The 12,546-nt window shown below is 40.7% G+C and overlaps 2 protein-coding genes across 2 annotated transcripts; both read right to left on the bottom strand.

Moving 5' to 3' along the window:
• Positions 1 to 1,530: 1,530 nt before the first annotated feature.
• LOC130820932 (uncharacterized) lies at positions 1,531 to 2,601 on the bottom strand. The gene is made up of 2 exons (XM_057686486.1): positions 2,522 to 2,601; positions 1,531 to 2,404 (listed from the first exon to the last, which is right to left on the bottom strand). The coding sequence occupies exons 1-2, from the start codon at positions 2,599 to 2,601 to the stop codon at positions 1,531 to 1,533; spliced, it is 954 nt and encodes a 317-aa protein (XP_057542469.1).
• Positions 2,602 to 9,534: 6,933 nt separating this feature from the next.
• Positions 9,535 to 10,605, bottom strand: LOC130820930 (uncharacterized). Its single transcript, XM_057686485.1, has 2 exons — positions 10,526 to 10,605; positions 9,535 to 10,408 (listed from the first exon to the last, which is right to left on the bottom strand). The coding sequence occupies exons 1-2, from the start codon at positions 10,603 to 10,605 to the stop codon at positions 9,535 to 9,537; spliced, it is 954 nt and encodes a 317-aa protein (XP_057542468.1).
• Between the last annotated feature and the right edge of the window lie 1,941 nt (positions 10,606 to 12,546).

Raw genomic sequence — 12,546 nt, 5'->3', positions numbered from 1 at the left:
CCTCCATTTGCCATTCGATTTTTTCACGAGGACGACGTTTGAGAGCCAATCGGAGTATTTACATTATTTGATGAATCCAGCTCTCAGCAATTTCTCCACTTCTTCTCGAGCGGCCTCTATCCGCTCTCTTCCTTGATGTCGCAGCTTTTGCTTCACGGGTTTGTAGCCTGGTTTTATATCAAGTTTATGGCACATGACACTTGTAGGGATGCCAGGCATTTCTTCCGTGGAAAAGGCAAAGACGTCGCGGAACTAAGTAAGGGTGGCCATGATATCTTGTTTGACCGGGCCAGGGAGATCTTTCCCTATTTTGATGCGTTTTCCTTTGAATATGTCCACCTCCTCATATAGTTCTACGGGGCGAGGCCTTTCGTGCGTGTTAGGGTTCTCTAGATACACGCTCATGACAGTAGGGGACTCTTCTTCCCTTTCCCTTTTGGAGGGGGTGATGGAAGCTCCTCGTTTTAAGGTATTAATGAGGCATTGGCGTGCCGTCACCTGATCCTCTTTGAGGATACCCACTTGTCCATCGTCCCGCTCGAATTGTAGCAAGAGTTGATGAGGGAAGATTGCGGCTTTGATCTTTTTGATGAGCGGAAGCCCATTGATAGCGTTGTAGGGAAAGGTGAGATCTACCACCGTGAATCGTATGGGCACGGTTCTGCTTTCATTTCTTTCCCCCACCCGCACGGGGAGTATGATCGTGCCTAATGGAATGACTTGACTTCCCCCAAACCCAATCAGTGGTTTGTCGAGGGGTTGTAAGTGCTTTTCTTCAAACTTCATTTTTCTCAGGCACTCCATTGTTATGAGATCAGCCGTGCTCCCGGTATCTACGAGTACCCTCTTGACTTTCATTTGCCCAATTTTGAGGGAGACCACCAGAGGGTTAGTATGGGGTTGTTGCAGCGTTTGGGAGGTCGTGGCATCGAACCTCATGATCGGCCCACTTGATGAGGCTTTTGGGGGCCCTTTTAGCAGAGTGTGGACGCTATTTCTTGTGGCGCGGATGGTAGGATATTCTTCAGTGTATCCTCCGAAAATCATGTTGATAGTTTTTTGAGTGTTGGAACTTTCGCGCCTGGCCTCATCCCTTTTGGAGGATCTGCGTCTTTGATTCCGCGGCCTCCTTTCTGCTTCTCTTCCCGCATTATGGTCCTTCCGGTTGATGAACCTGGACAACTTCCCCTAATCGGCTAATTGATGTAGGATACGTTTGAGTTCACGGCATTGGGCCAAAGTGTGGCCGTGCTCTTTGTGGTAATCACACCACAGATTATAGTTGCGTCTATCAGAGGGGGTGGCAGTAGGAGGTGGAGTTGGCAATTGATCCCTGATGGCGAAGAATATGTCCTTCCTGTTCCAGTTGAACAGCGGATCGTTGCCTCCATCTAACAGATTCCGCATCCTGGGCTCCCCTTCAATGACATATACGTGTCTGGATCGTGGGGGCCCCATATCTGACGGAGGTTCTGGACGATGCGGCAAGTAGTTTCTTTCCCTCCTTGACGAATGTTCCTCTTTGCTCCTTCAGGAATGATTGGCTGTGAGATCCTTCTTATCAGACCTTCGTTTCTTAGGATCATGTGCCTGGCATATTTCGGAGGCCGTAACATAGCTTTGGCATTGCTTCATGGCCTCCGCGTATGTCTTTACTTGGCTCTCGACCAGCTGGAACTTCAGCCTCTGAGCCTTCATTCCGTTGATCAGGGGGTTTAATGCAACCGACTCTTCCAAATCAGTTACTTCCAGCACCGCCTCATGGAACTTTTTCAAGTATGATGATATAGACTCTCCTTCCAGTTGCGTGATGCTGAGCAAATGGAAGTTCGATTTTTCCTGCCTTCTGGATGCTACAAAGTGACCCAGAAATTTTCCTTCTAATTGCGCAAAATTGTGGATACTTCCTCCTGGAAGGGAGGTATACCACGTCAAGGCTACCCCTGTGAGAGTAGTTGGGAAGAATTTGCACCACAATGATGAGTTAGTGGTATACAGCAGCATCAGGTTCTTGTAGGCCATTAGGTGTTCCTCTGGGCAGGACGTTCCGTCGAAGGCCGCCATGTTTGGGATCTTTATTTTCCCAGGGTTGGGGGTATTCAGTATCTCCGTAGCCAACGGAGAAATTATCGGTGTGAGATCTTCATGAAGGCTACTCCTGCCGTCCTCATTCCGCGGCATAGTGACGGGACTGAGGGGACGGCTAGATCCCGCGAGTTGTGCCTTTTTTCTCTCTTCCATCCTCTTATCCACTAGCGATTGGACGCTTTCGGATGCCTTTTGCTTTTTGCTTTTCGGGTATGTACGGGCATCCCAAGAGGTGGTCTTAGATTCATCATCTCGTTGATCAGTCCTGCTGAGACTCGGGTGGGTCCTGGATCTCTCCCGCCTCTTCTTATTACGCCTGCTGGAGTGGGATGTCCTCGAATTCCCATCTTGAGATTCGTGAGACTTTGGTATCTCTTGATGGGGTTCGATTCGTTCCTGCAAATTTTTTATTTGGTCCGCCATGTCCTCTAACACTCGTTGTTGAGTGGGATTGTTATTTATGACGGCGCGGAGTTGTTCGGAAAAAGCGGCAGTAAGGTTTCGTGCTAGCATGTCCAGATCACGACGAGTCACGGCTTGATTATTAGCATGACCTGCGGAAGTGTCTGTATCTGTGCTGTGCACGGTGGCGGTTTGAGTTGGATTTCTTTTGGGAGCCATGACTTTTTATTCAAGTTCCCATAAACGGCGCCAAACTGTTTCGGTTATGAAACGAGGAAGTGGAAAACACTTGAAATACTGTAAGTGGAAGCGTTATCAGAAGCGGCGATTCGTGGAAGGAAGCGTCTTGAATTCCTGCAAAACAACAAGTTAGCCTTGTCCGGGGGGTGATCTCCCGGAAAACCCCTCCGACGCTCAAGTTAGAACGTTGATATGAGATTATTGAGTAGATGACTATAAAATAGATGCAAGAAGATGTCGAGGTTGATATTGCTAGATTTTGGGTAGGCTAATGAAGTAGAGTGTGAGTAGGGATACTTAAGAAAATTATTTTCAGATGATCACTTCCTCTCTAATGGTTGTCCCTATTTATAATGATGAAGAAGGATGTTACTTCAGAGAGGAGGTTGAATATCATGAGAGTAGTGGGCGGTTACCAGCCTTAGAAGAAGGAGAACCAAGCAATGAGGAGTAAATGGGAAGTTGGGTCAATTTGCAGGTTACTTTCCTGGAGGGAGGTTAGGGTATTTGGAGGTAACTAGCCTATGGGCCATTCAAGGAAGATGGGGAATTCAGAAAAAGGCCCATTGACCGAAAGTCAAAGTCAACACAAAAGGTCAAAGGGTATTTGGGTAATATGTCGTTAATAATTTAAATAAATAAATAAATTAGGTAGGTGATACCATGACACCATCTTTTTCTTTAGCAAACATCTATGGTTGTCGACCTTCTTCATTTTTATTCTTGAAGAGAACTAAAGTCAAGAAATACATAAGTCAAAAAGAGGATCAGAAGAGTAAAATTTGGTAACCGTAAAAAACATATGTTAATATTAGGTTAACTAGAATTAAGATTGAGAATATGCTAAGTTTCAGAGTTTTTGTTAAGGCGTTTATTTCACCCATAATTTCTCCATTCAAAGTTGTATGGCAGGCATTTGAACTAGTTTTAGTAGGTATTTTTGCATATTTGAGTAGGCGTATAAACTAATTAATAGTGGCAATTTTTTTTTTGAATGACGTTAATAGTGGCAATTTGAAATAGTTAATAGTATGTGTTTTTTATATTAAAAGTAGAGGTAGACATTAAAATAACTAAGGTAGGTATTTTTAAATAGATGAAGTAGACATTTTTTTCATTGTTATAGTAGGTGTTTTTGTATATCAAAATAGTTGTTTTTGTATACCATAGCATGCTTTATTACATACTGAAGTAGGTGCTTTGTCATATGATAGACATTTTAAATAGTTAAAGTAGGCATTTAAAATGGTTATAGTAGGTATTTTTGCATATAAAACTAGATATTTATACATACTTAAATAAGTGTTTTTACATACTAAAGTAGACATTTTTAATTGTTAAAGGAGACATTAAAATTAGTTATAGTAGGCACTTACACTAGTTATAGTATGCATTTGAATTAAATATAATAAGAGTTTTTCTTACTACTTATAGTAGGTGTTTTATAATATTACAGTTAAGAGTTTTCAGTTTATTCTTTTTGTAAGATAATAAGTAGACATTTTAACTACATATAGTAAGTTTTTTAGTATGAGTTTTCAATTCCTTGATTTTACATGATAATAGCTAGACATTTAACTACTTATAGTACGTATTTTATAGTATTAAACAAAGAGTTTCAAGATCCAAAAGTAGTTGTTTTAATAGGTTAAATACACTTTAAGACAAAAAAATAGGTTAAATACACGTTGTATTGTATCATTTCTATCAAAAAAAAATATTGATTTCTACTAGTAAAAACATCTACTATTACCTATCATATTACCTACTTGTACATGTAAAATATCTATTGGTTAACCATTATAATAACTATTTCTACAATAAAAACAACTATATAACTCATTCATCATCATCATCATACCTAGTGTATCCCGCCCATAGAAAACTACGGACAGGTTTGGGGAGGGAAGGACCCAACTCGAGAAAGAATAAGATAAGATTTTGCAACTGATGGGACCGAGTGCGATTGAAGCAAATTCCGTAAGTCTGCATCTTATCACAAACAAGCGTGAACATTAGACATAAGATAAATATAAATAGAATGCATATGGTTAAAATAAATAAATAAATAAATAAATAAATAAATAAATAAATAAATAAATAAATAAATAAATAAATAAATAAATAAATAAATAAATAATAATAATAATAATAATAATAATAATAACAATAACAATAACAATAACAATAACAATAACAATAACAATAACAATAACAACAAGAACAACAACAACAACAACAACAACAACAATAATAATAATAATAATAATAATAATAATAATGGCAACGAATAAAAGCCAGAGAACAAAAACACCGACAAGTAAGCGAAGGGAGAATCAGTAGTTTAAAACATGGATAAGGCGCCTCCACCTACTCCTGTCCCTGGTCAGGTCCTCAGAGAGGTTAATTCATGCAAATCAGCTTTTATCTGCTCATCCCAAGTTCTCCTGGGCCTTCCTCGACTTCTCTTACCCTCTACTATGATGATCTCTATCCTCCTCACAAGGGCGTCGAAAGTCTTTCTCTGCACATGTCCAAACCACCTCAATCTATTTTCGCGCATTTTTGCAGAAATAGGGCAACCCCTAGTTTGTCTCTAAACTCTTGGTTCCTAATTCGATCCATCAATGTGTGCCCGCACATCCACCTCAGAATACACATTTCTGTAACTTCCATCTAATGTTCAAAAATCTTCTTTATGGGTCAACATTCTATCCCGTATAGCAAAGCAAGTTTGATAGCCACCCTATAAATTTTACCTCTTAACTTATTGGGGAACTTCCTATCACATAGCACCGCGGTTGTTGCTTGCCACTTGAGCTAACCTGCATGTATTTGATGATTGGCATCTCCGTCAATCTCCCCATCGCTCTGAATGATTGATCCCAAAAACCTATACTTCTTCACCAATAGATACCTCTGGCTGACCAATCGACGATGTCCTACTAAAGTCACAACGCAAATATTCAGTCTTCATACGACTAATGCACAACTCTTTATCTTCTAAAGCTTTCCTCCACTCATCCAATTTATTATTAACTTCCCCTTAATTTCCGCTACCAATACAATATCATCAGCGAATAACATGCACCACGGTACTGTCTCCTAGATATATTTGGTCTTCTATAATGACCGTAAAAATTAAATATCTAATTCTACTAATAAAAATGCCTACTATATATCAACTAATTGAATATTCAAAATATCAGTCAAAACTATATACCTGTAATTTCATTTTTATTGTGTTTGAATTGACATAAAATTTTGAAATTATCGAATTCAAGCATGAATTCTTTTATTTCTTTTTGGTTTTCAAATTTAGAGATATTGAAAGAAGTTTTACGATGAGCAGAGAAACTGTTTTTTTAAGCATGCTGCAACACTTTTTTTATTTTTTCAGATGTTAAAATGAGTTGAACCTGTGGACGACGTCTCTCCAATAGACCGTCTTTCACAAGAGTTGCCGAACATAGTATACGGTTTGGGAATCAAAAGCCAAGAACATTTACACATCTATTACAACAATAATAGAAATTTCTAATTTGGGACAGCTATAACTACTTGTAGAAATAGGTACCCCGTATTTATTTTTGTATACTGAAAAGAGACGATCAGAACAATCTGCTTTCCGTATAATCCAGTATTCATTCATCCACGAAAATTTTGAGCTTAGAAAAGAGCTGCAGTCATGATCACTCATAATCTACAGCTAACAGATACGTCTAAACTAGACCTTTAATATTCAATTGTCCCCAAAACTCTTGAGGCATTTTCCAATAAAAAAACCATCCGATCTCAGCTGTCCTCCCCATGTTCTTGACAAAATTTGAAGCACAAATGAAAAATGATTATCTTGGTGGCTGTGAGGGAGCTTGGTTTTTCGCAAATCCTAACCACACAACGATTCCAGCAGCTAAAATAACCCATCCCAGCACATCATAAGCAAAATCATTGTTTTTCTTCTTTTTTGCAGCCGTCTGAGAAAGAAGAACATTTCATTTTATACAATTGCATAATATTAACAGACTAAACAACAGATTATACAAATGGTTACCTTAGTGGTGGAAGTGGAACTAGAAGAAGCAGGAGCTCCCACACCCCCCAAAGCTTGGCCAAAAACTTCTTGTTGCTTGTTAATCTCAGCATGTAGCTCCGGCGCCTGAAGTATATTGTACAATTCCATCAATTATATGATACACAAATTATCATCAATCAGAAGGAAAGAGGAACATCTGGGCTGAAATAATATAGATCCACTTAGCAGAAGATGGCAGATTGGACAAAACAAACCATCACAATATAACAGAAAATTGCTCTGCATGTGATCCTCACAATATGGCAGATCCTCTCAGACCACCGACTCTTTGCCAACTTCAAAAATGTGAAGTGGGAAAGGTGAGGGTGGCCAATCTTGGTCATGTGATCTCTGCAGCCGGGGTGGAAGTTGACTCTACAAAGATACAGGCTATGTTGGATTGGCCTTGCCCCTCGAATCTGAAGCAACTCCGGGGATTCCTTGGCTTAACAGGATACTATCGAAAGTTTATTAAGGGGTATGCCCAAATTGCTCTTCCTTTGACGGATCAGCTGCGCAAGGAGAATTTCGGGTGGAACGATGCAGCCACTTCAGCCTTCAATACCCTAAAAACAGCCATGGTAAACGCTCCTATACTAGCAGCTCCTAATTTCTCTCTTCCTTTTGAGATTGAAACAGATGCTTCTTGGCATGGGTTAGGGGCTGTCTTGCTACAAGTTGGGCATCCCATTGCATATTACAGCAAGATTCTGGGCATACGAAATCGGGGTAAACTTATATACGAAAAAGAACTCATGGCCATAGTCTTTGCGGTGGAAAGATGGAGACACTACTTATTGGGCCGTCACTTCATTGTACGCACGGATCAGTGGAGCCTTAAGTTCCTCTTGGAACAAAGAGAGGTGGGACAAGCTTACCAAAGATGGGTTAGTAAGTTGATGGGATACACTTTTACAATTCACTATAAGCCGGGCCCTACGAACAAAGTGGCCGACGCTCTCTCACGCCAACACAACCCTGAGGTTACTTGTAGCGCGCTGGTAGCTTCATGTGGCCTACGATGGGATTATGTGCAGGCTTTCATAGCAAAGGATGCCACCTTGCAACGAATGATTACTCAATTCCAACAAGGAGAAGTAACTCCGAAATGGTTCTCTCTGGAAAATGGAGTCTTGAAATATAAAGGGAGGATAGTAATTCCAAAACAGTGTGAACTCACCTCTAAATTACTCAAGGAATACCACGATTCCTTGGTAGGAGGGCACGCCGGTGACCTCAAGACCTACCAGCGCTTGGCCGAGGAATGGTTTTGGTTCGGGATGAGGAAGGACGTGGCCAAATATGTACAGCACTGTCATGTCTGTCAACAAAACAAACTCTCCACTTTGTCTCCTTTGGGACTCCTCCAACCATTACCAATTCCTGAAAAGGTTTGGGAGGACATTTCTATGGATTTCATTGAGAAATTACCCAAGTCCTTAGGGTGGGAACTAAGTAAGGGTGGCCATGATATCTTGTTTGACCGGGCCAGGGAGATCTTTCCCTATTTTGATGCGTTTTCCTTTGAATATGTCCACCTCCTCATATAGTTCTACGGGGCGAGGCCTTTCGTGCGTGTTAGGGTTCTCTAGATACACGCTCATGACAGTAGGGGACTCTTCTTCCCTTTCCCTTTTGGAGGGGGTGATGGAAGCTCCTCGTTTTAAGGTATTAATGAGGCATTGGCGTGCCGTCACCTGATCCCCTTTGAGGATACCCACTTGTCCATCGTCCCGCTCGAATTGTAGCAAGAGTTGATGAGGGAAGATTGCGGCTTTGATCTTTTTGATGAGCGGAAGCCCATTGATAGCGTTGTAGGGAAAGGTGAGATCTACCACCGTGAATCGTATGGGCACGGTTCTGCTTTCATTTCTTTCCCCCACCCGCACGGGGAGTATGATCGTGCCTAATGGAATGACTTGACTTCCCCCAAACCCAATCAGTGGTTTGTCGAGGGGTTGTAAGTGCTTTTCTTCAAACTTCATTTTTCTCAGGCACTCCATTGTTATGAGATCAGCCGTGCTCCCGGTATCTACGAGTACCCTCTTGACTTTCATTTGCCCAATTTTGAGGGAGACCACCAGAGGGTTAGTATGGGGTTGTTGCAGCGTTTGGGAGGTCGTGGCATCGAACCTCATGATCGGCCCACTTGATGAGGCTTTTGGGGGCCCTTTTAGCAGAGTGTGGACGCTATTTCTTGTGGCGCGGATGGTAGGATATTCTTCAGTGTATCCTCCGAAAATCATGTTGATAGTTTTTTGAGTGTTGGAACTTTCGCGCCTGGCCTCATCCCTTTTGGAGGATCTGCGTCTTTGATTCCGCGGCCTCCTTTCTGCTTCTCTTCCCGCATTATGGTCCTTCCGGTTGATGAACCTGGACAACTTCCCCTAATCGGCTAATTGATGTAGGATACGTTTGAGTTCACGGCATTGGGCCAAAGTGTGGCCGTGCTCTTTGTGGTAATCACACCACAGATTATAGTTGCGTCTATCAGAGGGGGTGGCAGTAGGAGGTGGAGTTGGCAATTGATCCCTGATGGCGAAGAATATGTCCTTCCTGTTCCAGTTGAACAGCGGATCGTTGCCTCCATCTAACAGATTCCGCATCCTGGGCTCCCCTTCAATGACATATACGTGTCTGGATCGTGGGGGCCCCATATCTGACGGAGGTTCTGGACGATGCGGCAAGTAGTTTCTTTCCCTCCTTGACGAATGTTCCTCTTTGCTCCTTCAGGAATGATTGGCTGTGAGATCCTTCTTATCAGACCTTCGTTTCTTAGGATCATGTGCCTGGCATATTTCGGAGGCCGTAACATAGCTTTGGCATTGCTTCATGGCCTCCGCGTATGTCTTTACTTGGCTCTCGACCAGCTGGAACTTCAGCCTCTGAGCCTTCATTCCGTTGATCAGGGGGTTTAATGCAACCGACTCTTCCAAATCAGTTACTTCCAGCACCGCCTCATGGAACTTTTTCAAGTATGATGATATAGACTCTCCTTCCAGTTGCGTGATGCTGAGCAAATGGAAGTTCGATTTTTCCTGCCTTCTGGATGCTACAAAGTGACCCAGAAATTTTCCTTCTAATTGCGCAAAATTGTGGATACTTCCTCCTGGAAGGGAGGTATACCACGTCAAGGCTACCCCTGTGAGAGTAGTTGGGAAGAATTTGCACCACAATGATGAGTTAGTGGTATACAGCAGCATCAGGTTCTTGTAGGCCATTAGGTGTTCCTCTGGGCAGGACGTTCCGTCGAAGGTCGCCATGTTTGGGATCTTTATTTTCCCAGGGTTGGGGGTATTCAGTATCTCCGTAGCCAACGGAGAAATTATCGGTGTGAGATCTTCATGAAGGCTACTCCTGCCGTCCTCATTCCGCGGCATAGTGACGGGACTGAGGGGACGGCTAGATCCCGCGAGTTGTGCCTTTTTTCTCTCTTCCATCCTCTTATCCACTAGCGATTGGACGCTTTCGGATGCCTTTTGCTTTTTGCTTTTCGGGTATGTACGGGCATCCCAAGAGGTGGTCTTAGATTCATCATCTCGTTGATCAGTCCTGCTGAGACTCGGGTGGGTCCTGGATCTCTCCCGCCTCTTCTTATTACGCCTGCTGGAGTGGGATGTCCTCGAATTCCCATCTTGAGATTCGTGAGACTTTGGTATCTCTTGATGGGGTTCGATTCGTTCCTGCAAATTTTTTATTTGGTCCGCCATGTCCTCTAACACTCGTTGTTGAGTGGGATTGTTATTTATGACGGCGCGGAGTTGTTCGGAAAAAGCGGCAGTAAGGTTTCGTGCTAGCATGTCCAGATCACGACGAGTCACGGCTTGATTATTAGCATGACCTGCGGAAGTGTCTGTATCTGTGCTGTGCACGGTGGCGGTTTGAGTTGGATTTCTTTTGGGAGCCATGACTTTTTATTCAAGTTCCCATAAACGGCGCCAAACTGTTTCGGTTATGAAACGAGGAAGTGGAAAACACTTGAAATACTGTAAGTGGAAGCGTTATCAGAAGCGGCGATTCGTGGAAGGAAGCGTCTTGAATTCCTGCAAAACAACAAGTTAGCCTTGTCCGGGGGGTGATCTCCCGGAAAACCCCTCCGACGCTCAAGTTAGAACGTTGATATGAGATTATTGAGTAGATGACTATAAAATAGATGCAAGAAGATGTCGAGGTTGATATTGCTAGATTTTGGGTAGGCTAATGAAGTAGAGTGTGAGTAGGGATACTTAAGAAAATTATTTTCAGATGATCACTTCCTCTCTAATGGTTGTCCCTATTTATAATGATGAAGAAGGATGTTACTTCAGAGAGGAGGTTGAATATCATGAGAGTAGTGGGCGGTTACCAGCCTTAGAAGAAGGAGAACCAAGCAATGAGGAGTAAATGGGAAGTTGGGTCAATTTGCAGGTTACTTTCCTGGAGGGAGGTTAGGGTATTTGGAGGTAACTAGCCTATGGGCCATTCAAGGAAGATGGGGAATTCAGAAAAAGGCCCATTGACCGAAAGTCAAAGTCAACACAAAAGGTCAAAGGGTATTTGGGTAATATGTCGTTAATAATTTAAATAAATAAATAAATTAGGTAGGTGATACCATGACACCATCTTTTTCTTTAGCAAACATCTATGGTTGTCGACCTTCTTCATTTTTATTCTTGAAGAGAACTAAAGTCAAGAAATACATAAGTCAAAAAGAGGATCAGAAGAGTAAAATTTGGTAACCGTAAAAAACATATGTTAATATTAGGTTAACTAGAATTAAGATTGAGAATATGCTAAGTTTCAGAGTTTTTGTTAAGGCGTTTATTTCACCCATAATTTCTCCATTCAAAGTTGTATGGCAGGCATTTGAACTAGTTTTAGTAGGTATTTTTGCATATTTGAGTAGGCGTATAAACTAATTAATAGTGGCAATTTTTTTTTTGAATGACGTTAATAGTGGCAATTTGAAATAGTTAATAGTATGTGTTTTTTATATTAAAAGTAGAGGTAGACATTAAAATAACTAAGGTAGGTATTTTTAAATAGATGAAGTAGACATTTTTTTCATTGTTATAGTAGGTGTTTTTGTATATCAAAATAGTTGTTTTTGTATACCATAGCATGCTTTATTACATACTGAAGTAGGTGCTTTGTCATATGATAGACATTTTAAATAGTTAAAGTAGGCATTTAAAATGGTTATAGTAGGTATTTTTGCATATAAAACTAGATATTTATACATACTTAAATAAGTGTTTTTACATACTAAAGTAGACATTTTTAATTGTTAAAGGAGACATTAAAATTAGTTATAGTAGGCACTTACACTAGTTATAGTATGCATTTGAATTAAATATAATAAGAGTTTTTCTTACTACTTATAGTAGGTGTTTTATAATATTACAGTTAAGAGTTTTCAGTTTATTCTTTTTGTAAGATAATAAGTAGACATTTTAACTACATATAGTAAGTTTTTTAGTATGAGTTTTCAATTCCTTGATTTTACATGATAATAGCTAGACATTTAACTACTTATAGTACGTATTTTATAGTATTAAACAAAGAGTTTCAAGATCCAAAAGTAGTTGTTTTAATAGATTAAATACACTTTAAGACAAAAAAATAGGTTAAATACACGTTGTATTGTATCATTTCTATCAAAAAAAAATATTGATTTCTACTAGTAAAAACATCTACTATTACCTATCATATTACCTACTTGTACATGTAAAATATCTATTGGTTAACCATTATAATAACTA

Source organism: Amaranthus tricolor, chromosome 8 (genome assembly GCF_026212465.1).
Source record: "Amaranthus tricolor cultivar Red isolate AtriRed21 chromosome 8, ASM2621246v1, whole genome shotgun sequence".
NCBI classification, from domain to species: domain Eukaryota; kingdom Viridiplantae; phylum Streptophyta; class Magnoliopsida; order Caryophyllales; family Amaranthaceae; genus Amaranthus; species Amaranthus tricolor.
Note: the sequence above shows the minus strand (reverse complement) of the source record. Positions and strands in the feature narration are given on the sequence as shown.

Coding starts and splice junctions, on each gene's coding strand:
- LOC130820930 (XM_057686485.1), bottom strand. CDS start 10,605: ATGCTAGCACGAAACCTTACTGCCGCTTTTTCCGAACAACTCCGCGCC. Junction 10,409..10,525: donor AATCCCACTCAACAACGAGT/GTTAGAGGACAT, acceptor CCACTCCAGCAG/GCGTAATAAGAAGAGGCGGG.
- LOC130820932 (XM_057686486.1), bottom strand. CDS start 2,601: ATGCTAGCACGAAACCTTACTGCCGCTTTTTCCGAACAACTCCGCGCC. Junction 2,405..2,521: donor AATCCCACTCAACAACGAGT/GTTAGAGGACAT, acceptor CCACTCCAGCAG/GCGTAATAAGAAGAGGCGGG.